The sequence below is a fragment of the Condylura cristata genome, unplaced genomic scaffold (assembly GCF_000260355.1).
Source record: "Condylura cristata isolate star-nosed mole 26May11 unplaced genomic scaffold, ConCri1.0 scaffold00007, whole genome shotgun sequence".
NCBI lineage: Eukaryota > Metazoa > Chordata > Mammalia > Eulipotyphla > Talpidae > Condylura > Condylura cristata.
In genome coordinates this window covers 32194998-32222882 of record NW_004567108.1, presented here as the reverse complement: position 1 = coordinate 32222882, position 27885 = coordinate 32194998, and the positions used below count along the sequence as shown (strand labels likewise).

General features: G+C 35.5%; 1 protein-coding gene across 1 annotated transcript in view; it reads left to right on the top strand.

Annotated features, from left to right (window-relative positions):
* ATG10 (autophagy related 10) overlaps positions 1–27885 on the top strand; it is a 186485-nt gene that overhangs the window by 42337 nt on the left and 116263 nt on the right. Inside the window, exon 3 of the mRNA XM_004678431.2 lies at positions 7680–7787. Within this exon, the coding sequence (XP_004678488.1) occupies positions 7680–7787 (108 nt within the window). The remainder of the gene's footprint in view (positions 1–7679; positions 7788–27885) is intronic.

The window sequence follows — 27885 nt, the reverse complement described above, 5'->3', positions numbered from 1 at the left end:
TTCCCAGAGGACTAGACCAAGCTTCCTCAGCTGGAACTATTATCTAAGGTGTATCTTTAGCACTCTCCCCCAGAAAATTCTGCAGTATTGGCTGGCTTTTCAATTCATGAATATATCATGTTTAATAAAATCCCAAATACTACAAGACTAGGGGGAAATTAGAAGCATACAGAGGTCTTTTTCAAAGGTGAAGTATATTATACAGCTTTACTTTCATTTTCGAGATTTTGGTTTCTTGTCCAAGGGAGTCAAAAACCAACAGTCATCTGTCAATTTCTTGAATGAATGTGGTCAACTCTTGACGTTGACTCAGAGCTAGCAGGATCCACACATGTATTCACAAGGTATAAGACTAGAAATTGAAACCAGAGTTAGTGAGATTGAGTGATACTGACGATTGGTGTGAGGAGACATTAACATATTCAGAATTGTGTTCTGGATGAGCTCCAGATCCTTAATTACCTACACTATCTAACACTGACTCTTAAAAAATAGAAACTAGTTTAATGTCTGACTTACTGAGGGTAAGCTGTGCTTTTCAGCAGTTTTTGCTTTTTCTTTTCCTCAAGATTAATCGGTTTAAGGACAGGTAGTTACTGGTTGTATTGGTTTGATCTCCTCCAAAGGGACAGAACAATCACTTGAGATCTGGGCCTAGGTTTGTCCTGTTCCTCAGGAGTCCTTAGGGTCAGGACTCCTCTGACCCTAAAGGTCCTGTTGTTTGATCAGTGCACGGTGACCTAGAAACTTACTCTTGTCTTCGTTCTTCCCCTGTGGCCTTGCCAAGTCCTTCCTGTAGCTGATTATTTTGGGAACTTGAGTTTAAGTGCTATATATGCAATACTTTATTCTAAAGTAGAGCTGAGGCCCTTAGATAATTGGCATCCACTTTTTAAATATAGCAGTGCTTTCTTAGAGATGATTATTAAATGTTTATTAAAATTCAGCAACAGAACCCTTATAATTATTTGGGTAGCTGGATTCCTAAAGGCATAAGAAAGCTCTCTGGGTGGCATAGTCCATGACAGCTTATAAGAAAACAGACCCAAACATGTTTGGTTAGGAAATCCTTAGATCTCCATCCAACATGTAGTCATTTGGTTGTCTCTTTAAGGTTCTAAGGCCTCCAGCACATTTTCTCCCTAGAAGTTTAAAATTGGAACCTGTTGCTGTGATGGGATGGCTGAGAGGCCTCGCATTTGCAAAGGGTGATCAATGAAGAATTTGTTTAACATGAAATATTATTTATTTAGAGGTACAAAAACATTTGTATCCTAAAAAGTAAGGTACCGTCTTAACCCTCCCACCTTTCTCACCTAAACCCTCAGAGGTAACCACTGATGTCAATGTCTTGGGTGTCCTTCCAGCTATATTCAGTGTTTACATAAGTGTATGCATTTATATGTAAACAAATTATAGCATAACATTCATACTTTTTAAACTAATGATTTAACTTGCTTATTTTTCTACATCATTATTTATAGAACTTGCTCATTTTGTATGGATGTATAGCATTCTATTTGGTGGATATGCCAGCATTTATTTAACCAATCTTCACTGATAGATATGTAGATTATTTCAAGTATTTTGTTATTCATATAATGCTTTAATGCATATCATTGCATGATTTCTATTTCTTACATGTATTTGCAAGGGAATTCCTAGAAGTAGCATTTCTGGGTCAAAGGTAGTACTAGATTTTTTCCCTCATTTTTACCTTTGATATTTAGTGCCAGGGAGGTTACACTAATTTAAACTCCCTTGCCCCAAGCAATGTATGAGAATGCCTACCTGTCTCATCTGCATCTTTGCCTGCACAGTGTATAAGACACTTTTTGATCTTTGACAACTTGATAGACTAAAAAATAGTTTTACATAGTTTAGTTTGCATTATTCTTATGTGTAGCCTTAAACATATTTTTATCTCATTAATAACCATGGGTACTTTCTCTTTAATCAACTATTTATACTCTTTGCATATTTTCCCATTTACCTATTATTGGTCCTCTTTTTTTTTTTTTAAAGATTTATTTATTTATTCATACAGAACTGGGGTACAGGCCAGAGATGCAGATGGTGAGAGGATTCACCAGAGACAGAGCGGGGAGCAGAACAGGCAGCTTGACGAGGTACACTGGTGAGGGGAGCAGCGAGCGGGTCAGGAGAAGTCTGCCACACCACGTGGATTTCCTCCCCGGCAGGCGGAATCGAACACATTCGGAAGTAGCTTAAGCTTCTTAGTGCAGTGCTTTAACCCGCTGCGCCACCAGGGAGGGCCCTATTGGGCCTCTTGTTAATGATTTTTAGAAACTGCTAATATGTTGAGGAAATTAAAGTTATATTTTTTACATGTTGATAAAATTAGTCATTTTCTGTTATGAGCTATGAATCATTTTCCCCATATTTTTATATATGTCTTCTGACTTTATAGTTAAGAATTTTTTCCATGTGGTAGAACTTATCAATACTTTGCTATGGCTCCTGTGATTTTGCCATATTTAAGAAGCTATGGATTATATATTTTTACAATCTCTACTGTTTTCATCTAGCAACATTTATAGTATTATTTTTTCTTATATATATCTTTATCCTTTACTCTGGCATAAAGTGAAGGGCAGTCTACTTAGAGAACTTAGAGTTTTGACTTGAGGAACTAACCCCTCTTTTATTAGTGGCATAATTGGTTATGGCACCTGGGTATTTCCCATTAGTTTCTTTTTTGTAGTGACAGAGTGAAGCAAGCTGCTTTGTGGCTGTTAGGCAACAAGGAGTCCTGGTGACTGAAGTATAGTTGGACATGGGACAGTGACAGTTTGAAGTTACGAGATTAATGACAGTTATAGAGGACAGGTCAAGGTTGGGTTTGTTGTTGGAAAGTAGAATTAGAGGTGGTAGTAAGGACAACTTAAAAAATAGTTTCAGCACAGCCAGTTCCATGAGGAGCTCCTGTGTGGGGATTTTATGTAGCGTGATGGAGACTTTCAAGTGAGTTCTGGTATTCCCTGAGGTTATTTTTGTTTGTGGTCTTTTCTCTACAGATTACTTGGCTGATTGGGTCTCAACATTCAAAGGGGGACTCCAGTGAATTCAGTGCAGAGCTTCTCAACCATGGCTGCTGCATTACCATCCGCTGAGAAGATTCTCGCTTTATTGTTATGAGGTGGAACACCAGCAACAATATTTGAAAACTCCCTAGGTGATTCTGATGTACAGCAAGGGTTGAAAACTACTGTTTAATACAATCAGTTTGCAACCCTTTTGCCTCAGAGATTGCAGCACATGGTGCCTCAGTGCTCCCAGATGTGCACATGAAACACCTTGGATCCTGTTAAATACAGATTCTGATTCAAGAGGTTAGAGCAGAGCTTGAGAGTCTGCCTGTTTAACAAGCTCCCAGATAACACTGAGGCGCTTGGTCCCCAGATCACACTTGAGTGATTTGAGTTTGTTACTCAAAGCACAAAACACTGGCTTACAGCAGTCTCCTAAAGTCAGTAAGCATGTTTCTGCCCTGATCCCATTCTCTGGCAGAATTTACTTAGTGTAGTAGAAACAACACTGAGGTCAAGAGACCTGTGACCACTTCCAGCCCTGCCCCTAATTAGCGGTAAGACTAGACTCTTAAAAGTACTTCACTGTCATCTCTATAACTAGAGTTGCACTTGGTTCCCTTTGCCTCTGTCTCCTCCCGTGCTGGCCCAGTGTGTTTGCAGACTGTACAGGATCAGGCTTTTATGTGGAAATTCAGTCAGGATACCACAGTTAGGGACCTTTACCAGACCTTTCTTCTGAGGCTCTGGGGTGTAGGGCCCAAACTTAGGATCCACTGGTGGAAAGAAAACTAACTCATTTTCAAGAACTGAAAAATGAGTCAAATTGTATGCTGTCGTTAAGAACTAAAAGAATGTAGAAAGCCAGGGTTGAGTGTCTGCTGGAGTAGCTGGAGTGATATTTGTGTTAAACATCATTTACTAGGCCGGATGAACATTCGTGCCCAGGGTGGAGGCTCTCATCCTTTTTTGTTTACTCGCCTTTACAAAAGCATTCTTCAAAAGCAAAGGAAAAAACTTATTTTCCTACCTCAAATGAAAACAATGCAGAAGAAAGTCTTGCTTCTGTGGAAATAAGTGTTTGAAGAGAAATGAAGAGGCTATAACCTCTCCTTTTTCTGTATTTAATTTCTCAAGGTTAAACTTGATTATTAAGAGGTTGACACTGAAAAAGAAAATCACGACCAAATATAGGATGATCAAAAACCCTTGTGAACTTTCCTATCGAGGCTAGTAAACAGTATGAGAAATTACCCAAAATAATAGTTATAACCCCTTAAATTATAAACAATGTCAACAATGATATAGTTCTTGTTTTTAACTCTATGGAAAGAAGACCAGATAGTTATATAGATTTTATTACATAAATGCACAGGAATATTTTGCTCAATTTCTTTTGATGTCAAAAGAAATGTATTATGCATTGTAATTAGAGTTATAAAATAATTAACAAATAACCCAACCAAAAAAGTGAGCAGACTAGATCACTTTTAAATTGCAGATTTCCAGTATTTTTTTTCACAAACACATGTCATTATGTTTGGTAAATCTTTTATATATTCAACTATTAGTTATTTATAATAATGAGAATTGTATCCAATGTAGAACAAAATCTTCCAGACTAATAAAATATAACCTATGTCATTTTATAGAATGGTTACTTTGGTCACAAATAACAACACAAAACCACAACTGTTATTGGGGCCACTTAGTTAAAAAAATTCAAGGGTAGGACTGGCTTCAGGTATGGTTGGTAGAAACAGTGACATCAGGATCTGGTCTGTGCATCTCATGACCTTGCTTTCCTTGGCAGTGACATCATTCTCAGACTCCATTTAATTATACGATGGAAGCCAACACTGACAAGATTTTGTCTTTCTGGTTCAAATCCAGTGGAAAAGAGAACAACTTTCCTCCTCATTTAAACAAAGTCCTGAATCTCATCTCATTGGCTTGAATTGAATCATTTGCCCTCCTGAGTCTCTGATGCCAGCTGGAATGGTGCCCTGATTGGCCAGATCAGAATTCTCTGACCACTTTTGAAGTTGGGAGGTCATATCCTCAATAAGTAGGGCGAAGAGAATGATTACTTGGGGGAAACTTGGCTACTGTCCCCAAAGAAGGCAGAATGAATACTTAATGTAAAAAGCAGCAACAACTTCCACTACATATAGCTTTCTTAATTTAAGCCAGTATTAAATGTTTAAAAATTATTTACATTGTCTAAATATAAAGATATCATTGGTAGAAGTCCATCGAAATTTGGTATATTCTGTGGTTGGATGATGTAGAAGTAGGATTTCAAACAATAATCCCATCTACAATTGTAAAAGCTTAATGAAATAATAAAGGGTGGTAGTATGGACATTTGATAGTTTATCCTACAAGCAGCAGTGGTACTTAAGATATTTAACAATCTGTGACCATGATATTAACCAGTCAGAATGAGTTAGGTCCAGCCCATCAGAACTGGTGCTGATCACATTCAGCCAGTGGGACTCCTGTGTAATTGCCAGTGAGATGTCAGACTAGCCAACTGGGAGGCTTTGTGAAGGTTCTGCCAGACCTCTTAGAAAATACAGTCACTATAGTAGTTTCCTAGCGCTGCTATAACAAAGTACCACAAACTAGTTGACTTAAAACACAGATAGTCATACTCTTACAGTTTTAGAGGTTGGAAGTTGGAATTTAAAGTGTTGGTAGGGCTGTGCTTTCTCTCAAGACTCCAGGGAAAAGTCCTTCTTTCATCTTATAGCTTCTGGTGCTTGATGGCAATTTTTGACCTGTAGGTCCACCACTATGGTCTCTGCTTTGGTCTTCCTCTGCTCCCCTACGTGTTTGTGTCTCCATAGCCAAATTTTCCTTTTTTTTTTTTTTTTAATAAAGACATGTCATACTGCACTCAGAGTCTACCCTATACCAGTATGATCCCCTCTTAACTTGATTACGACAGCACAGATTCTATTTCCAAATAAGGTCATATCTGCAGGGTCACAGTGGCCATACATTTTGGGGTGAGAAGGCACTATTCAACCTAGTACAGTTACTGAAAATCAAATACTGTTAACAGTTGGCATGACACAAGTTACTAAAAATGAAATGCATCACAAACACTATACAACTTTTCTATTTTATAATAAATATCTGGATTTTGAAATTGGTGAAATTATTTACGTGAACTATGAATTTTTTAGTTGCTCAGATCAAGTGACTATTTTCTCCTTAATTATTATTATTTTAATTCTGTTAATATGTATTAGTGTAACAGTTTGGTATGGCAATAAATATTCATTAAATTGCTACATTTGTGCTTGGGAATTATTATATTTTATAAGTGATATTATTAAGTTCAAGTAAGTTTCGCCTGAGAAAATGGAATTGATCCCATCCATTGGAATTAAGCATCATCCATTAGTGTTTTTAAAAGCAAGTTTCAGGGAAAGAGTGAAATACAACTAGTGAGAAGCTTGGAAATCAAATGGTCAATCACTTCAGTTCTTTAGATAACAACTATGGAAAAGTGGTAGACTCAGTGAGAAATGTTGGCTGCAATATAAGACAAAACTTTTTCAATGACCAGTGCACCATGTACCAAGTGAGGGTGGTGATGGTGTAAGGAAGAAAAGTGCAGGGTCCTGAAGCACTCAGGGGGTACTGCATAATGACCCACTGGACCTTTTTAAGGAAGATCTTTTGCCTTGAGCAAGAAATCCCTTCCAGCTTCAAGATGTGTTGCAAAATCAACTAAAATTTCTCTCTCTTTCTCTCTCTCTATATATATATGCCATACTAATTATGTGGCAAGATATTTCTGTCAACTTAAATTCTTCTTATTAGCTACCAAGCTAAAGACACCGTCAAAAGAAGAACTATAAGACGAAGTTTAATTTTTTTTTTTTAGATTTATTTATTTGTGCATCCAGAACTGGGTACAGGCCAGAGGCTCAGGGGTGGTGAGAGGCTTCACCAGAGACAGAGTGGGGAACTGAACAGGCAGATTGATGAAGTACACTGCTGAGGGGAGCAGCGGGCGTGTCAGGAGAGGTCTTCTGCCACACCACACGGTGGTCACCTCCGTGGCAGGCGGAAATAGAACTCATGAGGAAGCGGCTTTAGATTCTCAGTGCTGTGCTTTAACCCGCTGCGCCACCAGGGAGGGCCCAAAGTTTAATTTTTTTTTAAGAGTTCTTTTTGGCATGAGGTAATAAGAAGGTCCAGAATGCAAGTCAATTGAGAATAAAGTTCAAATTCTGTCTTTCTCTGTATTTTGCTGGGACCTGAGTAAAAAAAAAAAAAAAAAAAAAAAAGATGTGCAAATTTGAAGAGAAAAAAAAAAGGCTTGCTCTGGGATTTTAGTGTTATGTACTGTTTGGGCAAAATCAGAGTGGATCTTTAAGAGAAGAAGAAACATCATTAAAAAGTGAGCAATGTAGAGTACTAAAACTATTCACTGATTACCTGTAATGTGCAGGGAATTTTGAATGAGTTTCTTTACCCAGATACTCTCATCTCATTTAATATACTTATTTTCATTACTCAGTTTGGAACTTTGCAAAATTGTACGTTTTAGAATGATGAAATATTAAAATAACTGGCATTTTCTTTGTATTCTTTGGTGATTGAACACAGGACTATACAGATGGTTATATGTGCAAAACGTGTTTTCAAGTTAAAAATGGGACCATGATGTCACATCCAGAAATATCAGCTCCTGTAGAGACTTGTCTTCCCATAGAGGTGAGTGGCTTAATGTGTCATTCTTCTTGTCAGTTTTTAAGAAGTATACATTTAAAGAGTTTTAATCTGTTAGATACGTAATTTGCGAAAATATCTGTCATTGAATTACGGACTTAGTGGAGGGGGACGGGGAGAAGGAACATCATTTGTCAGGATTCATTTCCTCCTATAATATTGACAGCAGGAGTTGTACTTAATTTAAGATACTCTCAGAGTTTATGCAGGGTGCCCTGAGCCTTACCTTTTTGGTTTTTCATGGACCTGAAGGCCACAGATACTTTCCCTTGCCTATCGATTTTTCTCCATTGGACTTCTAACAAGTTTTATGGTGATGGGGATGCTGCTGGCCCAGGGGCCACACTTTGAAAATCACCGTATTGGTAAAAGTAGGTTGTTTAATATATTTGAGATGCCACATAACTAAATGGTTAATTAATGTGCTATGGATGACAGAATTGATATTGAAGTAATTTTGATTGAAATTTTAGGCTTGATTTACCAGAAACAGCTTGAAATGGAGATTTCTATTTAAGTTACTTATTAGAGATGTGTGCTTGAGAAAGATTGTGATAGAAGGAAGACAAGACAGAATGAAAGCTATGGAAGAACGTGGACTGAACTGGAAGCTAATTTGTTTCTGACTACCTGGGAAACTTTGGAGCACAATTGGCAACCAGAATTAATCCCACTTTGTTTCCTTGGGGCTGCCCTTTGTTATGCAGTTGGTTTATCAATTGTTAGCAGAAATGGAGGTGGGCACAGCTTCCCAAGCAAGATGGCTCTAGTGTTATTGAGAGGGGCCCTCTATGATTAGTAACAGTCATGACAGATGCTTGGTGATGGGTTTGCTGATGTTGGTTAAGAGATTGGACAGAAAACTAGCAGTATCTTTAGCGAAAGAATAACCTGAAATTAATGTGGTAGCATCTATGGGTAAATACCTGTATAAGTTCAGCCTTTAAATGAAAAAGGGGAGGCTTCACATTAATATACTTTATCTTTCTCCTTTTGACTTATATCATTAGCATTATCCTGTCAAGCTCCATCATGTTGCTCAAATGGCATGAGCTTACCTATTTTGATTGCTGAGTAATATTCCATTAAGCATATAAACTGCATCTTCTTGATCTACTCATCTGTTGTGGAGCACTTAGATTGTTTTCATAATTTGGCTATAATAAATAGTGCTGTAATAAAAATGGGAGGCAAATATCCTTTCAAATTAGTGTTTTTGAATTTTTGAAAAGAAGCATAGGACTGGAGTTATTGGGTCAAATGGCAAATCCATGTTTAGTGTTTTGAGACACCTTCATACTGCTTTCCAGAGTGGCTGGATCAGTTTGTATTCTCACCAGCATTGTCAGAGGTCCTCTTTTCTCCAAATCCTTGCCAGCACTTGTTTCTAGTAAATACCGAATGGTGTCATTTATAGTGGATTATAAAGTAGCTAAATTAGTAGTCAGTAAAGGCAAGTTGAAAAGCTAACCCTTAATAGCTGACAACAAAACGTAGAAAATGGAACATAACAAAACCTGTTCCCAATGGGGGGCGGGTTAGAAAAAGGAAAGAGCAAGAAGGGAAGGAGGCATAATGGTCTGTGGTGGTGAAGTCCCCGTGAGATGGTGGTGGATGCATAATGGTGGAATACCTGATGGGATACCCCTCAGTTAAAAAGAAATAAATTAGTTTATTATCAAAGAAAAACAGGACAATACTTTGCTTTAGAAAGAGCTACAAATTGATGACAAACTGAAGATAGGGAGAATGAATGCCATAATTGCTAGAAACACTAATTGGAACCTAAGCCACATTAATTAAAGCATAAATGGATCCTAAATATGGTCGGGGTACCCCTGGGGGTGCCAGAGACTCTTTCAGGGGACTGAAAAGGTCAAAACTAATCTTAGAATAATTATCATGGTATTTACAATTTTACTCTCTCATTCTCCGTGAGTTTTCTAGAGGCTACCTGATGTGTGGTATAACAACAGATTGAATTCCGAAATAGTCACAAGAATCTGTCTTTTATTAAGCCAGGCCCAGGCTTAAGAAAGATTTGCAGAAATGTTAAAAAAAAAAAAAAAGTCACCTTTCTCACTAATTTGGGGTGTTTTGCAAAGTTTATTTTTATAGAAATGTGCTATCATATTAAATTATATTTTCAAACAATTGAATAAATACTAAAAATTCTCAATTTCTAATGAAAAAAGGAAACTTGATGGCACTATTTGTTGGAATGCAAACTTCATGAATTTGTTGACACTTGTTTTGTGACCTAGCATGTAGTCTATCCTGGAGAATGTTCCAAGTTCATTTGAGTATAAATATCTGTTAAATCCATGTGTTGGTTTAATTAAAAAAAAATATATATATATATAGTGCATGCAGATGAGCCTCATGTCAATGGTTTATAACCTGGTCTCAAAAATTACAGAGCCCTGCATTGTGCAGAAGACTGATCTAGGGGACTTCCTAATTCTTATTGGAATTTAAAGGCTAATAATGTGATATTTATACATTATATTTTCTCAGTAAAGATAATAAAAAGATACATCTCTTGCAATAATTATTTCAAAAAACAAAACAAAAAAAAATTTTTGGCCATCTATAATTTGGGAAATCATCTCCCTTCCTTGGTCTAACTATAGAATCGCAGTCTTGGTTATGGGTAGAAATCTGGAATCATGATTTTTTGTGCTGAAAGATTATCTGTGTACAGTTATATGTAGGTGACAACCATGGGCTCATAAAAGTCCAGGGAAAGGAATGTATAAGTAAAGTTATTTCTGAAAATCATAATCTATACCTTTTAATTTTTTAAATATAATTTGAAGGATAGTTAAAAGAATGACTTTTAGAAATCTCCAAAATATATTGGGGTGTCTTTTGTGCTGATTTTAGGGAATAGAATTTCTCATAGGTTAATCTATATTAGATAAGACATTTATGTTGAGAATAGCTAGTACGATTTTGCTTGTGATTTTGAGTTTGTAAATTAGCAAGACTGGCAATTTTTGAAGTCGTTTTCTTTTTCATTGACTAAAAGAAATCCATTGTCTCAAGAATATTTAAGATTGTCTAAGTAATAATTAATGTTTCCAACAGTGTATAACATAATCAACTTGTCCTTGGAATATCTTTCATGTATTACTTCTTTTCCATAAATAGATGTTGATGCTAATACTTCAATTTATCTGTTTCTGATTTTTTTGTACTTAACTGAAAAATTTTCTTAGAGAATTTAAGATCTCATCATTAACAGTAGTGAGAATTTGATTTAAAAATTGATCTGCTTTAACAACTGTGAGCTTACTGTATAAAGTCTTTATCAAAGTCTTATTAAAATAGTAATTTGAGCATGGAAATGGGAACATAACCCTATAGTCCATTAAACAATTTTGGGTGAAAATTAGTAATTACTAACATTTAAATTTCATATGTGTACCTAATTACAAAACAACTGCTGAGCTTAAAAAAATTATGTGAGATTCTATATTAACTCGTTAGCTTAAGAATAATACAGTAAATAGAAAAGAGAGAAAAGTCACAAGTCTCTTTTGTTTAGCATTAAATTGCAATTAATGAAAGGAAATAGACATGAATATTCAACATGGATATTAACTATTAGTTATCACTAGTAAAAGGTATTCATGTGTGCTTTGAAGAAGAAATACCTCAAAGCCTTTCCTGTAGAACACATTTACTACTGACATCTCTTTACATGTCTAACTTCTTCATTTGTGAAATTCTAAAGTATTTTCAGAGAAAATAGAGATGATTAGACTTTTTCCTTTGATTAATTCAGATGCCCATGCATATTTATTATAAGCTGGTCAATGATTATTTTCCTATTATTTTAGTCAGGATTCTTCTGTCTGAAGCTGGATTTACAGCAGTTCTATTTCTTCCTGTTGAAAAGATATGAGAAATGGGTATTGAGCATACCTTATTTATTCATTTACTATCTTCATTACTTTAGAGCCTCAGGTTGTACTTTCAGATTACACTTTTAAAACTATGAAAATGATAGAGTCATAAAAATAGCAATAGTATGCTACTGGAAAAAAAAAAAAGGATTTTGTCCTAGGGCCTTATAGTTCCTAACTGACACTTTCCTTATATAAGGGCAGGTAGAACCTCAACAAAAAAACAACCTATCATAAATTTCCTAAAGCATAAAGTCAAGAATCAGTAACAGGAGATTGCCAAAGGAACATATTCAGAGAATGATGATCTTCTGAGGTAACCAGGGCTTCAAATATACTCATTTGCCCTAAGCATTTTATGAAGTGGCTTTTAGGATGAGTTCTATTTTATATGTCCAAAATAGACTCATATGTCAGAATATTGTGTGCTTTTTAATAGTAGAGTCAATGGTAAGTCATAGTTCTCAGTGTTAACAATATCTCTGTAAAGCAACAGCTATTTTAAGAGTGAAGTATAGACATGTTGGTAATGTAAATGATGAGTAATAAACATGATTACACCTGTATTTGGAATGTAATTATCAAAGCAATGTTAAAATACCAGAAAGCCTGTTCTACTTAATATCTATAGATGCAAACGAAAGTGCATATGTTACTCAGTATTTATTGTTATGGTGAATCTAATGCTGATAAATAGATGGATTTTTAAGGAAATGATTATTGATATGTTGGATTCCAACCACATTTTTGCGCTTTTGTGGTTATGTAAGGTCTTATGAAAATGTTAAAAAACAAACTGAAATTTATTTTTATTTAACTGAAAGTATAAATAGATGTTATAGGTTTGTGTGATATTAGGGTATACGATATGCTGAACAACCACCCAGGTCTGGGTACAAATTACATGTCTATGAAAATTGTGGACTAATGTACTGGATTTGGTATTTACAACACAAACTTTATTTATTTAACTGCTCTGTGACTGAAGTGTTTACTCATTCTTAGATCTCAGCACAAACCACATATAGAAAAGTACACAAAACTATTCAAACTACTTAATGAAATCTTAAGGGTTCTAAAAACCACTTTGTACTTAAAACTGAGTATCCTCAGCTATATCTCAAGAAATCTGGGTAAAGGGAAGACAAAAAAATAAATAAATAAAATAAAAGCTTGGGGGCTCTTATAGTATAGTGTTCTGCTGTGAAGTCAGGACTGGGCTTATTTCAAATTCTTCTGAATGTTTCTTCTTGAGGCCCTTGGTACCTAAGTAAAATCACTTTACAAAATTCAGATAATGTATTGGGTTCAGGGAAACATTATAACCTTAAGTAAGATCTTACCGTTACTTCTACATTTGACATTCTCTGTATTCTCTTCTCCCTGGCAGAGTAAAGAGACAATCTGTTTTTTTTTTTTTTTTTTTTGGAAAAAAATCAAGTTAAATCTAGATAGCTAATTTTCTATTTATCAGTCTACTTTATTTATTTATTTAAAGATTTATTTATTTATGCATACAGAACTGGGGTACAGGCCAGAGGTGCAGGGGCAGGGAGAAGATTCACCAAAGGCACGGGGGGAGCAGAACAGATAGATCCATGAAGTATACTCCTGAGAGGAGCAGTGGGTGGATTAGGAGAGGTATGTCATGCCATGTGGGCCACCTCCTTGGCTGGGGATCGAACCTGCAGTGAAGGAGCTGCAGGGAGCTTCATGGTGCTGTGCCACTGGGGAGAGCCCTTTATCAGTTTACTTTAAAAGATTTGCAAAGGGATTTCCACAACCATGGTATTTTAACAATAGCAAATTATACCAGAAAGCTTATGTATTGTTCTTATGTTGAAATATTCTTTTAAAGTAAGATTAAGTGCATGTCTAGCAGCAAATGTTTACTTGACAGACACCCAAGCAGATACTTCTGTACAAAAATCTGACAAGTTTTCCAGTGTGGAGTGCTTATGTCCAGTTGAAAAGGTCTAACAGAAACCATTTGTTTCTGAAGAAGGATACTTGGTATATTATTTTGTTTGTTTAATTATATGTACTTCCCATTTCTTTGTAATGAGTTTGAGATGCTTTCCATGATGCAAAATTTTTAAAAAGCCAGTGGTTTGGGCCCTCCCTGGTGGCGCAAAGGGTTAGGACGCAGCACTGCAAGCTAGCGCAGTCGCTTCAGTGCGAGTTCCATCCCCCAACCCGGAGGTGATCCACCTGGCGCGGCAGACCTCTCCTGACCTGCACGCTGTTCCCCTCAGCAGTGTGCTTCATCAGTCTGCCAGTTCTGCTCCCCGCTCTGTCTCTGGTGAATCCGCTCACTGCCCCTGCACCTCTGGCTTGTTCCCTAGTGCTGTTTAAACAAACAAATAAGTAAGCCATTGGCTTTTTTTATGGAGAATTTCTGGCAGGCTATCTTGATTTTATAATGAAACCTATAATCAATGAAAGTGAAATCACTTCTTAGCACTTCTCTCTCCTTTGAAGCCAATGGAAATTTCCATGTGTGGAGAGGGATGTATTGTTTGGAATGTGTTACAGTGAGATTTGGTCTCACAAAAGGTTACATGTAGTATAAAATATTGACACTTTCAAAATTGTTTCATTAAGTATATTAAATTCTTTTTATCCTTTAGTGACATTGGAATGGTTAGTTAAAAAATATTTTATGAATGAAATATCAACATAATTTTTTATGCAGTGTCCAAAAAACAATCTTGTCATATATTTCAAAGACATTCAATGTTAAAACAGAAATGTAGAGTATCAATGCAGTCTTCAGATGTTTAAAAGATTGGGGTTTTTTCCTTTGTAGCTTGAAAGAAATTCGCTACAGGATTTCCTTTAAAAAAACCATTAGATGTTGATGAACTATCATATAGATTATTATTGCCCAAAACTAGGGCCAGTCACTTATGTAGATTGCTACTATGTAACAGGACTTTGTAGCCCCATTATTCTACTAGTACCTGAAATACTTATTATTAAAGGACCTTTATTAAAAAAGCAGACAAATTGTTTTGCTGTGAGAAAAAGTATTTGCAAACTGCAGTAATGGCTCTGAATATTAGTGCTAGACTAAGTACTGACCAGTTAGAGGGCATTGAACACCACCGTGTACCTAATGTCTAGCTCAGTGCCTGGCATACAAATGCCAGAAATGAATATAGCAAGTTTCCTAGAGTGAAATGGTCTAAAGTTTTCCTGCTCCCAAAAATACTACTAGCCTAACTAAAAATCAGCAGTATTAGAATAACTGATTTGTTATTATCAATTTATTGTCATTTATAAAATGGTACTTATCAAATGAAATGGCTAGTAATCGTTGTTAAAGTTTTTGTTGAATTTTTGTGCCCTAGAATGAATAATAATTTTAGCTTTAAGATAATGGAAATAACCAAGTACTAGACTATATAAAGGGTTTTCAACATGAAAAGCTAAGGGGAAAACCTTTAAATTACAGAGGCATTGAAGTGTTTTAAACAGTGTTGTCTTTGATGCTCAGATAGGAATTGGGAACTTCAATAATGTTGTTCCATATGGTGCTTGAAAATTTGTTGTTTTAAAATATTCCTTGTTTTAGAGAACTGGTAGTCTTGCTTGTTTGTAAGAGACGATATAATATATGTGCATCAAGAGAAGTTACAGCTCATGTCACAGGAACCTTTGGAAAGAGTTTAGAGACTTGTTTCAGCAGCAGTTTAGAATGGATTGAAGAGTAGGATGGCTGCTGAGCTGAGTGTTACGTAAAGAGCGTCTGAATGGAAGCTTGAAAGGATGATGTCCCTGACCAGGGGGGCAGAGGTTACAGCAGTCTCTGTGCTGTGGTTGCTCAACCCTTGTTTATTTTGAAGGAAAAGAAAAATAGTAGTTGTAATCTGAAAGTGACAAGACTGTTTGGCTGAGGTACTTAAAATGACCGTTGACTAATCTGAAGTGACATAATTAAGTGTTCTTTCCAATAATTATTTGTGAAATAGTTCACCTTCCCTTTTGGTTTGTTAGAGGTGAAACAAAAGGGAAAAAATGTAATCATGGTCTCAAACCCTGAAATCCTTATCTCTGTTTATCAGCTGCTTGTTTTCAGCTGTGGTTATGCCTCTCTCCCTCAACACACTGTACACTCTTCCTCAAGACTCTCAATGATTTATTTCTGACACTTTGTTCATCTTGACCTTGACTGTTTCAGTAATGCCGACGACTCCTAGACTTTGAGGCTCTTTGCTCTATACATTTATGTGATAACGGAATGGCATTTTTCAGACATTTTCTACAATCCTCTTTACTTCTGATTTTTTTTTTACTAAATTATGTGCAATACTTATACTCTTGTTGCTCATTCCAACTTCAACTCTGGCTTCAATCAAAACTAAACTATACAAATTGCTTCCTTGAAAGTTACTAATTGTCTTGCTACTGGTTACCTTATTACTGGTTACCTAGTTACTAGTCATCACATCTAGTGTCTTCACTCTTCTTGACCACATTGCAACATTGGACACTACTGACTAAGCCCTTTCTTTCTGAAGTTCTTTTGTCTCCGTGACACTGGTGACAATTAATTCTTTTATTTTTTTCTTTTGAACAGGATATTTTCACTATTATTCTGATGCAGTAATTCCAATATCTTCTCTAAGTCAAAAATCCTTGGGGAGTGCTGATAGTGAGTCCATGCAAATCAAGATGAAATCCAGAGGGCAAGAGGGGAGCTGAAAATGAGAAAGCAAGCCAAGAGTCATGACCGTAGAGTTAATCAGAACATCTCAGGCAATTACTTTAAATAAAGCTGAAGTGCTTGTACCTTTGCAGTTTGACAGCCGACATCCTGAAATGTCATTTTGACTTAAAAACACTTGGTTGGAATCTGGCAACAAGAAGTTAAGCAGAGATGAGACTGCTGTGTGGTTAGGTGGGGAAAAAAGGGGTAGGTTCCTAAGTAATTGCCTCAGGAGTTTAGAGTAGACTGACACTTCTTTGTAGTTCATGGGTGAATGGTAGTTGACTGTGGTGTAAGGGGTCAGGCAGAGTGGAGAGGTAATGTGACTACATGGGTAGAAGAACCAGATAGGCTCTGCATTGTGTGTGCTTTCTTTTGGCCTTAGTCCTTGGCTGTGTGTCCTTTGTCTTAGTCTCTTGCAGATTAGAGGACATCTGGTGAGTTTCTGGATGGTCCATAGCTGTTGAAGCTATCAACTGTAGTGGGGGGTTATGTACAGTTTTGTTGAGAGGTGCTCGCAAGCAGCTGAAGGGAATCCATAGTGTCTCATGTTATATTGCCCAGAGTCAACTGTTGACTCCTTCAGTGCAGGATCCACAGCTTATTTATCTGCACAACACTCTCTCAAGGAATCATTTTGAATGAATGATGCACAGAAGAAGGATTATAAGGAACACACAAGTTGTACTCTCTGGAAAAGCTTTTTGTGAAAATATCTAGTGTGACATTATTGCTCTGCGATAGGCATTTTATGAAATGATAAAGAAAAAACGAGAATGTCTGCAATCTGTTGTTTAAAGAAGCTCCAAGGTCTATTAACATGAAATTTCAATTGCTGTTTATCCCAAAGGACCCAAAGTGTCATGTTTGACAGAAGATCTTTTTAAAGAAAAGTTTATCCAGCTTCCACACTGGAACTTTTACATAGGATGATTGGTAGTTTAGTGTTCTTCTTAAAAATATAAACACATGCATGTTTCAGTAAACCTGTGATAGACCGAATCAGGTGGAACTGATTTAATGTTATGGATAATTACATAATTAGTGCTGTAAAAAATAAACCTTACTATCTACTTGATGGACTGGAGCTGCTGCGAAGGAGGTGTGTAATTATACAATCAGCATCCTCCTCCTATGCTGATTCTAGGTAATCCTCTTTCTGCCTTGTCTGAAAAGGGACTTCCTGTCTTGTGTTTCCTGCTGAACAGGTATTTTAGTGAACAGTTCTGAGCGTTGAGTAGTTTCCAGTCTTTGATCAGGGTCTGTGTGCGAATATCCTCAGAGACTAGTTGCTTTCAGGCTTTTTAGATATAAACCAACAATAAGATATGTTTTACATCAGAACCCTCCATACACACACATTAAATCTAAAGATCTAAGGTTCATGAAATAATTTTTATTCTTTTTGATCTACTCTACTTTATTAATCCATTCTGGTCTTTTACTTTACTTTTGTTTTTTTTTCAATGCTCTTTAAGGCCACCTGTTGATTTCAGAACCTGCTAAATCTTCATGTCTCACATAGAAAATACTACCCTTTCATTTGGAGATTGCTAACTTCAGTGGAAATGCAGAGGGTAGCATAAGGAGGGGCTGTGGGCTTTGGGTAGCACATAATGTGGCGGTGGTTGAAAGAGCAAGAGGTTTGGAGTTGGGTAGATTTAGTTTTAAAGTTGACTGTCCCTCGTTTTAGCTGTATACGCAGAACATGTGATTGAACCTCTTTAACTCTGAATTCCTCATCTCTCCATCTAGGCTCCAATTACTTGAGGGGGTTGGAAATGGAGAGTTAGAGGTGATACATTAAGGAGAAAGAGAGTGATGTATTATTAAATGATATCTTGGAAGAAAACACCTGGTTATTGCTGTGACAGTGAAACCCACTTTGCTCTGGGCACTGCATATACTTTTTCTTTCCTTACTCTTTATGAATATCACACTCCTCAATTGCTGAAGGGTGCAGCAACAATCCCTGCCTCACAAATTTTTCATGGATATCCAACAAGGATTAAAAGTTAACTAATTTTTATTAGTACAATTTAAAGCAGCTTTGCTATTCAGAATAAATTATGCAAGTGTGAGATAGAATCTGACAACGATTAAATGACAACACGAGAAAGCAAAACTGGTTCTGAAATTCTGTATTTTGATTGTTCCTAGCAAGAATTGTTTTGATATACAGTGGTATTGTACATTGATATAGGAAAGCTGCAGCCACAACTGACAAAGAATGATTTATGGTGCCTATTAAAAATTACATATATACATCTGAAGTTGTTCCATATTGCATTATATATAGAACTTAAAGAAACTTCAAAGTTATTTAACAAAGGATTTTGCTTCATCAAGACCTGGAAAATGAGAATCAGAAGACAACTAATTACCTATTATATAATATTTCTGTCAAGTTTTCTGTACCTTGACTGGAAGTCAGCATAATAATTTCATTGTGAAATTTTAAAAAATAGAACCTCCATTTCACAGCCTGAAATTTTGAGAGGAGGAAAAATACTTATTGTAACTTTACATTTTTTTAAACACCTCATTTTCTTTTTTAAAAAAATAATATAATAGCTTATTTTTTACATCATTTTGTACCTTTTCCCATCTCAGTTGTAATCCCTGTGGGCTTCTCACCATCAGTTCACCTGTGTGCCATCACCATAGTCCAGTACACTACCCCTCCCCCCCTCCATTTTTGATCCCATTCCCCACTCCACCCCTGTAAAATGTCTCCGGTATATAGTTGCTCATTAATTATTATTATTATGATTATTTTCTCCCTTGGTCCTTTATACACCTGCTATGAGTGAAACCATCGGTATTTTTCCTTTTCTTTCTGGCTTATTTCACTAAGCATGATCCCTTCCAGCTCCAGCCTTGTTGCTGCAAAAGACATGAAACACCTCATTTTCTTTAAATATGTTATAGTTTTTACTATTTCTGAATTAGTTCATGACATGAAAATGCTATTTCCTCACTAATACTGATTTTTAACTTTCTTGTCTGAAAGGAAATTCCTTGTTCTTGATAAATACTGTCTGTGTCCTTTATTTTATTCATCTTTTCTACAGGATTCTACTGATGTTATGATTATTTAGTGGTAACCTGGGCTTTGTTGGTTGTGGGGATGGGCCATAAATCAACTGAGGCAAGTATGAAGCAATGACACTAGAAAGCATCTTTTCCATATCTCTTTTTCTCCAATCTCTGGTTGCTCTGAATGTTCAGCCTCACTTTAGGCAGATGTTGATGGATTGCTCTTAATTTCTGTGTTTCCAGTCCCTAACATTGTATTCAGAAATCACCTGACATTCATGTTCAGTTCAGATCACTCTTGCAGACATTCAGGAGAAAGGGCCTGGCGCCTTTAAGACAGAGAACCTTTTTCTTTGCCAGAAAGCTCACTGCAAAACTGAAGGGCTTAACCAAAAAGGACTTCAATGTAAATTGAATATTGATAGAGAAGGGAGGTTAATTGGCCTTGGTAACTTGGTTGCTAAGGAAGCATTTTTCTGATTGGGAGGAAACTCTCCTGGGTGCTCTCTGCAGCTTCTTGTGGACCTAAGATGTTTTGCTTTATCTCTTGCTTTCTGCTTCTGAGTTGGAAGGGGAAAGAGCAGAAAACTATCAGAGAAATGAAAAGCTGTGGGAAGCAGATGGTAGCTCTGTCATAGCTACAGAAAGGGAGAGCTAAATACTGACTAGCAACAAGCTAATGCCAGCTAGGACTCTTTGTTTAAGGCAGACAGTTGGAAAATACCATGAGGGCAAGATATAAAGAGCTGGCATAGGATGGCATAGAGAGGGTAGGGCAGGGTTTTTTCAGTGCCTGAAAACATGTAGGTGAGAGAAATTAAAGGATATTTTGATATTTTTCAATATTCATTTTAAATTATGATTAAGATTTTCAATAGCATTGTGTTTATTAAGGGGAGTTACTTAACTTGTATCTAATTGTTTGCATTTTGAAGGATGTGTACTCTATTGTTTGTTAATTTTAGATTTTGATTTGTTAATCTATAATTATTTCAGTAAAGAATGGTTAGTTATAAATGCCTCTTTATGTTATTGTATCATTTATTGCTTAATAATAATAAATAACTTTGGAATAAATTACAAACATTTCATTGAATTTTTTTAAAACAAAAAATATATTGACTAACTGTTATGTTAAGTTTTCTGGTTATATCTTAATTTGTTATTATTTCTGCATAATAAATGATGGTTCACTAACCTCAGGGAGTTAGTGCCTATATTTTGCTTAATTTCATTTTTTACTCTGCTTCATTCCATAAAAATTGTTGAGTATTGATTGAGCATCAGGCACTATGTTAAAGGAAACCAACAGGAATAAAATACTGCTCGAACTATTTTTATTTGAAAAATAAAAATATTTTGGCGGACTATTTAAGGTCTGCATTACATTTTCTGTGTTCATTATTAGCATCAAATATCCATTATACTGAATATTATTACTTAGTTTGTATGGCACTTTTATAACTGTTTTTTATTTATTTATTTATTTATTTATTTATTTATTCATACAGAACTGGGGTACAGGCCAGAGACTCAGGGGCAGTGAGAGGCTTCACCAGAGACAGAGTGGGGAACAGAACAGGCAGATCAATGAAGTACACTGCTGAGGGGAGCAGCGGGCGGGTCAGGAGAGGTCTGCCACACCATGTGGTCACCTCCAGGGCAGGCGGGAATCGAACTCATGCTGAAGTGGCTTTAGCTTCTCAGTGCTGTGCTTTAACCCGCTGCACCACCAGGGAGGGCCTGTATGGCACTTTTTAAATTGTAAAATTCTTTTGTCCATAGTGTGATTTGGATTATTTTGTAGACATAGACAACTAGAATACCTTGGTTCTTCCTGTAATCCTGGAGTGTCATATACCTTTGAATCATATACAGTATTGTAAATCAACTTACCTCAAATAAAAAAAGTGGAACTTGGAAAAGATAAGAGGCAAAATCCTTTTGTTGTTTAAGGTTTCTGATGTTTTCCTCTTTGGATACAAAAATATATCCTAAAACATTGACTGCAGAGTGAAAATCACAAAGAAGGGGAGCTACCAATCTAAAAAATCGCACTGGACAGTTGCTAGAAGGAATGCATATCCTTTGTATAATATGTATCATAAAACTTCAGTATTAAAGAAACTTCAGTCAACTAAGATGCTTGGAAAGGTTATGATGGGAGAAAATGATTGCATTACATTCAAGTTAGAAGGACTTTTTGGTGGCCACTGTGGAATTTACCTTTATTTTTGTGCTTATTGTCCAGTGATTATGGCAGGACCTCAGAGGAAAAACAAAACATGGTGATTCTATTGAGAACTTCTACTTATAAAAATGTTTTCAGAGAAACTGTCTTGCCATGGAATTACTTTCGTACTCCCAGAGATGTTGATAAATACGTGAAGGTGATCATTGATAATGAATCTTCTCCTGAAAGGCCGGACAAGATTATCAAGTAAAAACATTAATAGAGTAATAGACTGAAGTGACCACCCTCAGGAGTAGAGTAATGGTGTATACAATAGGGTGTAACAAGTACGTAAGGGTAGTCTTTCCTTTTTTTTTTTATTGTAGAGATGCTGATGCATTCTAATAGTTAAAAAGATATTTCATCCTAAGCCAACATTTTTCAGGTTTATATACTGCCTAGTTCTTAAGTTGCTTCACAATCCATTGGTTTAGGCTTTTTATATCCTTTGTAACTTGGATTGCCTTTCAATTGAGTTTCACTAAGGTGTCTGCAGGGAGAAAGGAGAATAACACAAATGGGGTTCCATGCTCAGGCCAATAGTTTATAGATTTTGAACAGAATGATAAATAAATGAAGGAAACTGGCTTTGGCAGTGATAGTGACTCTTTGGATGTCAAATTTATTTGAACTTAATATTCATTACTTTATATTATTTAATTTTTGTAGCTATGAAGCAGACTGCATGGAACTGAAATTAAAAAATATATATATAACCTAACTGCTTTTATTAAGATGATGCTCACCTAGTAAACTCATTAAGTAAGGACCCTAGGCAGTTCTCTAGTGTCAAGACTGAAGCACAGTATTGCAGACATCTTTGCATCACTGTCGTGAATGACCTTGAAGGAATCCAACACTTGATAAAGCAAAATCCTCTCAGTGGCACTTCGTTCTGATTTGATTGATGCTTTAGAAAAAGCTGTAAGATTTTCTTTTCTTTATAGTGTGAGGCATTTACTCCCTATACTTCATAGGTTTTCCAGTTGTCTGGAGTATTTTGTAAGCAGGTTCTTTCAGTGACTTTAGTACAGGTAAGCAATGAAATCTTTAATTATTATTGGAGAGTAAGGTCTTGGTGCATTGGGATCATGGTTTTTAAGAATGAAAAAAACTTTCTAACTTGAGTGTAATCCAATCATAATCTTTCCAAGCATCTTAGTTGATCAAAGTTTCTTTAATACTGAAGTTTTATGATATATATTATACAAAGGATATGCATTTCTTCTAGCAACTGTCCAGTGTGTTTTTTCAGATTGGTAGTTCCCCTCCTTTGTGATTTTCACTCTGCAGTCAGTATTTTAGGATATATTTTTGTATCCACAGAGGAAAACATCAGAAGTCTTAAACAACAAAAGGATTTTGCCTCTTTTCTTTTCCAAGTTCTATTTTTTTTTTATTTGAGGGAAGTTGATTTACAATACTGTATGATTCAAGGGTATAGGATCACATCTTTACAGATACATGTCACTGTTCACACCCACCACCAAGGCACCCAAAGCCCTCCGCCATTTGTCATTGGATCCTCTCCCCACTTCCTACTTTCTCGTCCTGGTAGTCTCAATTTTACAGTCAACTTTCTAAGTTATTTTTTTGTTCATTTTTGTCTGACTCTTTGTTTTGTTATTTTATATTCCATGTATGAGTAAAGTCATCTGATATTTGTCTTCTACTTCTGATGTATTTTGCATAGCCCTCTCCCTTCCAGTTTCCATCCATGTTGTCACAATGGCACAGTTTTACCTCCTTTTTATAGCTGAATAATATTCCTTTATGTATATATAGCTGAGTAGTATACCTTAATATATATGTACTACATTTTCTTAATTCGTCTGTTTTTGGGCAATTAGGTTGTTTCTATAACATGGTTATTCTATTCTACAGTGAACATAGGAGTATATATTTTCCCTTGAATTCATGTCTTTGCAATATTTAGATAGATACCTAGTGGAATTACTGGATCATAGAGTTGCTCTATTTCAACTATTTTGAGAAACTGCCATACTGTTTTTCCACAGGTTTGGGCTAATCTACACTCCTGTTGGTAGTACTAAGAGGGTTCCCAGTTCTCTATATCCTCACTGGCACTTGTTTTTTCTGGTCTTTATGGCATAAATCATCCTTACAAGTGGGGTGCGGTATGTCATTGTGACTTTGATTTGCATTTCCCTGACAATAAGTAATATTGAACTCTTTTTTCATGAGCCTATTGCCCTTCTCAGTGTCTTCTTTGGAGAAGCACCTATTTACCGCTTCTACCCATTTTTTGATAGGGCTATATGTTTTAATTTTGTTGAGTTGTATGAGCTCTTTATGTCTTGGTTATTAGCCCTTGTCAAATGTATGATGTGCAAATATTTTCCACCATTGGTGGAGTGTCTTTGTTCTAATGAAAGTTTCTTACTATGCAGCTTTAAAAGTGTTTGATGCCCTCTCATTTATTTATCTTTGTTTTTATTTTCTTAGCTGTTGGAGTCAAGTACCCAACTATGTAACTCAGACCAAAGTTATGGAGTGTTTTGCCAATGTTTTCTTATGTGTATTTCATGGTTTCAAGTGTTAACATACATGTCTTTAATTCATGTTGAGTTAATTTTTATGTATGGTATGAGAGAGTGGTCTAATTTTATTTTATTTTTTTTCCCATGTGGCAGTCCAGTTAATTTACTACTTTCCTCCATTGTCATAGATAAACTCACCATATAAATGAAGATTTATGTCTGGGCTCTCAATTCTATTAATTGATCTTTGGGGCTATTTTTATACTCCTGCGATATTGCTTTGATTATTGTTGTTGTGTTGTATAGCTTGAAGTCTTGGATTGCTATACCTCTGTTCTTCCTTTTATTATTATTTTTTTTTAACTAAAGGATTGCTTTGACTACTTATGATCTTTTATAGTTCCATATTAGTTTCAGTGATGTTTTATTTCTCTGAGGACTGCCCTTGAAGTTTTGATAGAGATTGCATTGAATCTATATTTTTCTTTGGGTAAAATGGCAATTTTAGCAATGTTAATTCTTCCAATTCATGAGCAGGCACTATCTTTACATTACTTTGTGTCATCTTCTATTATTTTTAACAATGTCATATATTTTTCATTGTACAGCTTCTTCACCTGCATTGTTAAGTTTATTCCTATGTATTTAGTCCTTTTTATTGCTACTATATGTGATAGTGTTTTCTTGATATCTTTCTCTTCCAGTTAATTATTTGCATATAGGAGTGCAATTGATTTTTGTAAATTGATTTTGTAATCTACCACTGTATCATTTTATTGCTTCTAATAGTCTTTTAATGGAGTCTTTAGGGTTTTCCATGTATAGTATCATGTCAACTGAAAAATGTGGTAGTTTTACTTCTCTCCTAATCTGGATACCTATTTTTCATCTTTCTCTGCCTACATATTCTAACTGGGTCTTTCAATAATATATTAAGTAATAGCAGTTAGAGTGAACATCCTTGTCTTGTACCTGATCTTACAGGAAAAAAATTTCAGTTTTTTACTATTTTGTATGATCCTTACTTTAAAAATCCTATGGAGGAAATGACCATGTACCCCAGAGAGTCAAAGTTGCATGGTGCTTTGTCTGTTTGGAATTACTTGGTCATTTCCTACATAAGAAGTTACAGGTAAGGATCACACACACAAAAAATGTAGTGATTCTTTTGGTCCTGACTTCATAGGAACACCAGGAGGAAGCTTTAGGTTCTACAAAGTGTGTAAAAGCTCTGTTTGGTCCATTGAGGATTGGTGTTTAGAGATTAATGAAGGCATTATAGTTGGATAGAGATGGAATAGAGGCTAGAATTTGTGTTTTAAGAGACCATTTTGAGTCTTTTTCTTTCTACCAGAGAGTCAGGTCAGCAAATGACTACAACAATCTCAATGCCTCACTCTCACCCCTGGAATTTGAACTCAGTATTCCTGACCATGCCTGTGACCCCAACACTGACTTTAGCACCTGGCTTCATTCCTCCTTCTGGTTTTTCTTATACTTGGTTTTATATGAACTCTATGAACTCCATTTGTTTCTGACCTCATCCATGTAATTTGATTTAAATTCTCTTTCTCTCTCTCTTTTTTTTTTTTTTTTTACAATTTGCTTGATGCGCTACTATTCTGTTCACATTATGTCAATCATTTTATTTTTTTGATAGACGTCTGACCCATGAACTTCTGTTTTATGCAGATAAGAAGGGTAAAATCAGGCTGATTTCTAGATTGCCTGGTCACAGTAATTTACTACTATCTCTGTCCTAATTCAGTGAAGTGATGTGTGAGAAGTTCTGAAGACGGTAGTTAAAATATGAGAACTGTAACTTAGGAACAGTAAATACCTATTCTTTTGCATCTTCTCATTTGTCGAATGAATATAGAAATATCTCAGTAAATAGATATTTAGCCAGGTTGAGTTATTTTTTCCTTCAATAACTAGGTTAACATCATGTTTCATGTACAGTTTCATTTTGAAGACCCTCTTAAGAGTTTTTGAACATGCTTAATTTATTCTAAATATCTTTTATAATATATTTTCTGGCTGATGGACTTCTAGATTTTCTCTTTGAAAAGTAAACTATGAATCCATTAGGACTAAAATAAATTCCCAGTTTTACCTGTTAGGAGCTTTTCTTTTCATTTGTCAATTAAACTATTGAGATGTTTAGAAATGCCTTTGCTTTTATAAAACTGAAAGCAGATCTTGAAGTTTGGAAGACTGAGGCTTCAGTAAATAGAGATATTTAATTTTCCCAAATAGACCTAAATTTTTGTTAGAAATGGATTTTTTTAAAAGTAGGTATACAAAAATTGTAGTAAAATATGAACATTTTAAATTGTACATGTACAATATCAAATTATAGTGGATACTAAGTAAGCTTCTAAGGTTTATAAAAACCTGGTAAAAAAATTCAAACATTATTTTTAGAAAAAACTTTAAATTTTGCTCAAAAGCTATCTCACAGGACTATTGTATTCATTTCTGACTATTTTCTATTCAGCCCTCAAGTGCTTTTAAAATGTCAAAATATTTTTTATTTATGAATTGATAGTTGATTAATTATAACATCCATTTTGGAGTAATAAAAGATTAGAATGGATACTACTGCATAAGAATAAAAACCTAAGAATTTTAAACAGATGTAACAATAGATGTGGAATAAAAAGTCTTCAAACGTTCTTAACAGGGTCAATGGTGGATTCAGTACAAGAGGTTTGATTGTACTTTTTACCAAGTAATCATTTCTTAACACTCACCAATTCAATTCTCAACTTTTATTGAATAATTACAATATGCTACTTAGAATAGAGAAAAATAATCAAGACATGATCTTTTCTTTAAAAAAAAGTGTTCAAAAGCCACAATTTTAATAAATAATTGAGTGAATTTTACAAAGAGAAAATGTTTTTCGTTATTATATTACTGTAATTAATAAAGCCACTTAAGTTTCTAACATTAAAAAATAGAATTAAGTTAAAAGTGGCAATGGAAATTAACAAATAAAGCCATGAAAAAGCAACAATAGACAAAGAAAATAGTAATAGCTTTAAGAATATAACTAAAATAAAAAACATGTGTGTTTTATATCTTGTTTTGCATATGCCTGAGTAGTTGTTTTTATATATGTGTTTAATTACATATTGCTAATAGTCCACTGCAGAACCTTATGACTTTATATGACCATCTAGGATGAGTCGCCTAAAGTCTCAGTTGTGTTGGAGGTCCAGGACAGCTTTTCACTGGTGTTTGGCACCTCAAATTGGGATGACAGGAATGGTTGGGACTGACGGGGCATCTCTCGTTTCATGTCCTCTACACATGACTTTCTTGGATTTCCTTCAGCTTGACTATTTGGGGTAGTTGGTTTTCTTACCTGGTGACTTTCTTTCCCAGAGCATGCAGTTCAAGAGACTAGATACCCTGAAGAGTTTCCTTTAACCTAGCCTTGGAAATCAGGCTGCATCACTTTTCCAGTCACAAGTGAGTCTGAAGGCCAGTCTAGTTTCAAAGGCAGGAAGCCACACAAGGTAATGTTTACACTCAGAAAGCATGTTTTATTGTGGGGGTAGGGTGTGGGAGGAAAACAGAGGGGAGGAAGGAGAGATATCTTTAGAGGTACTACAGGGTGATGTGATTCAGGCAAGATGACCAAATCAAGTGGAACAATCCTAGCGTAGTAGAGCCCTTT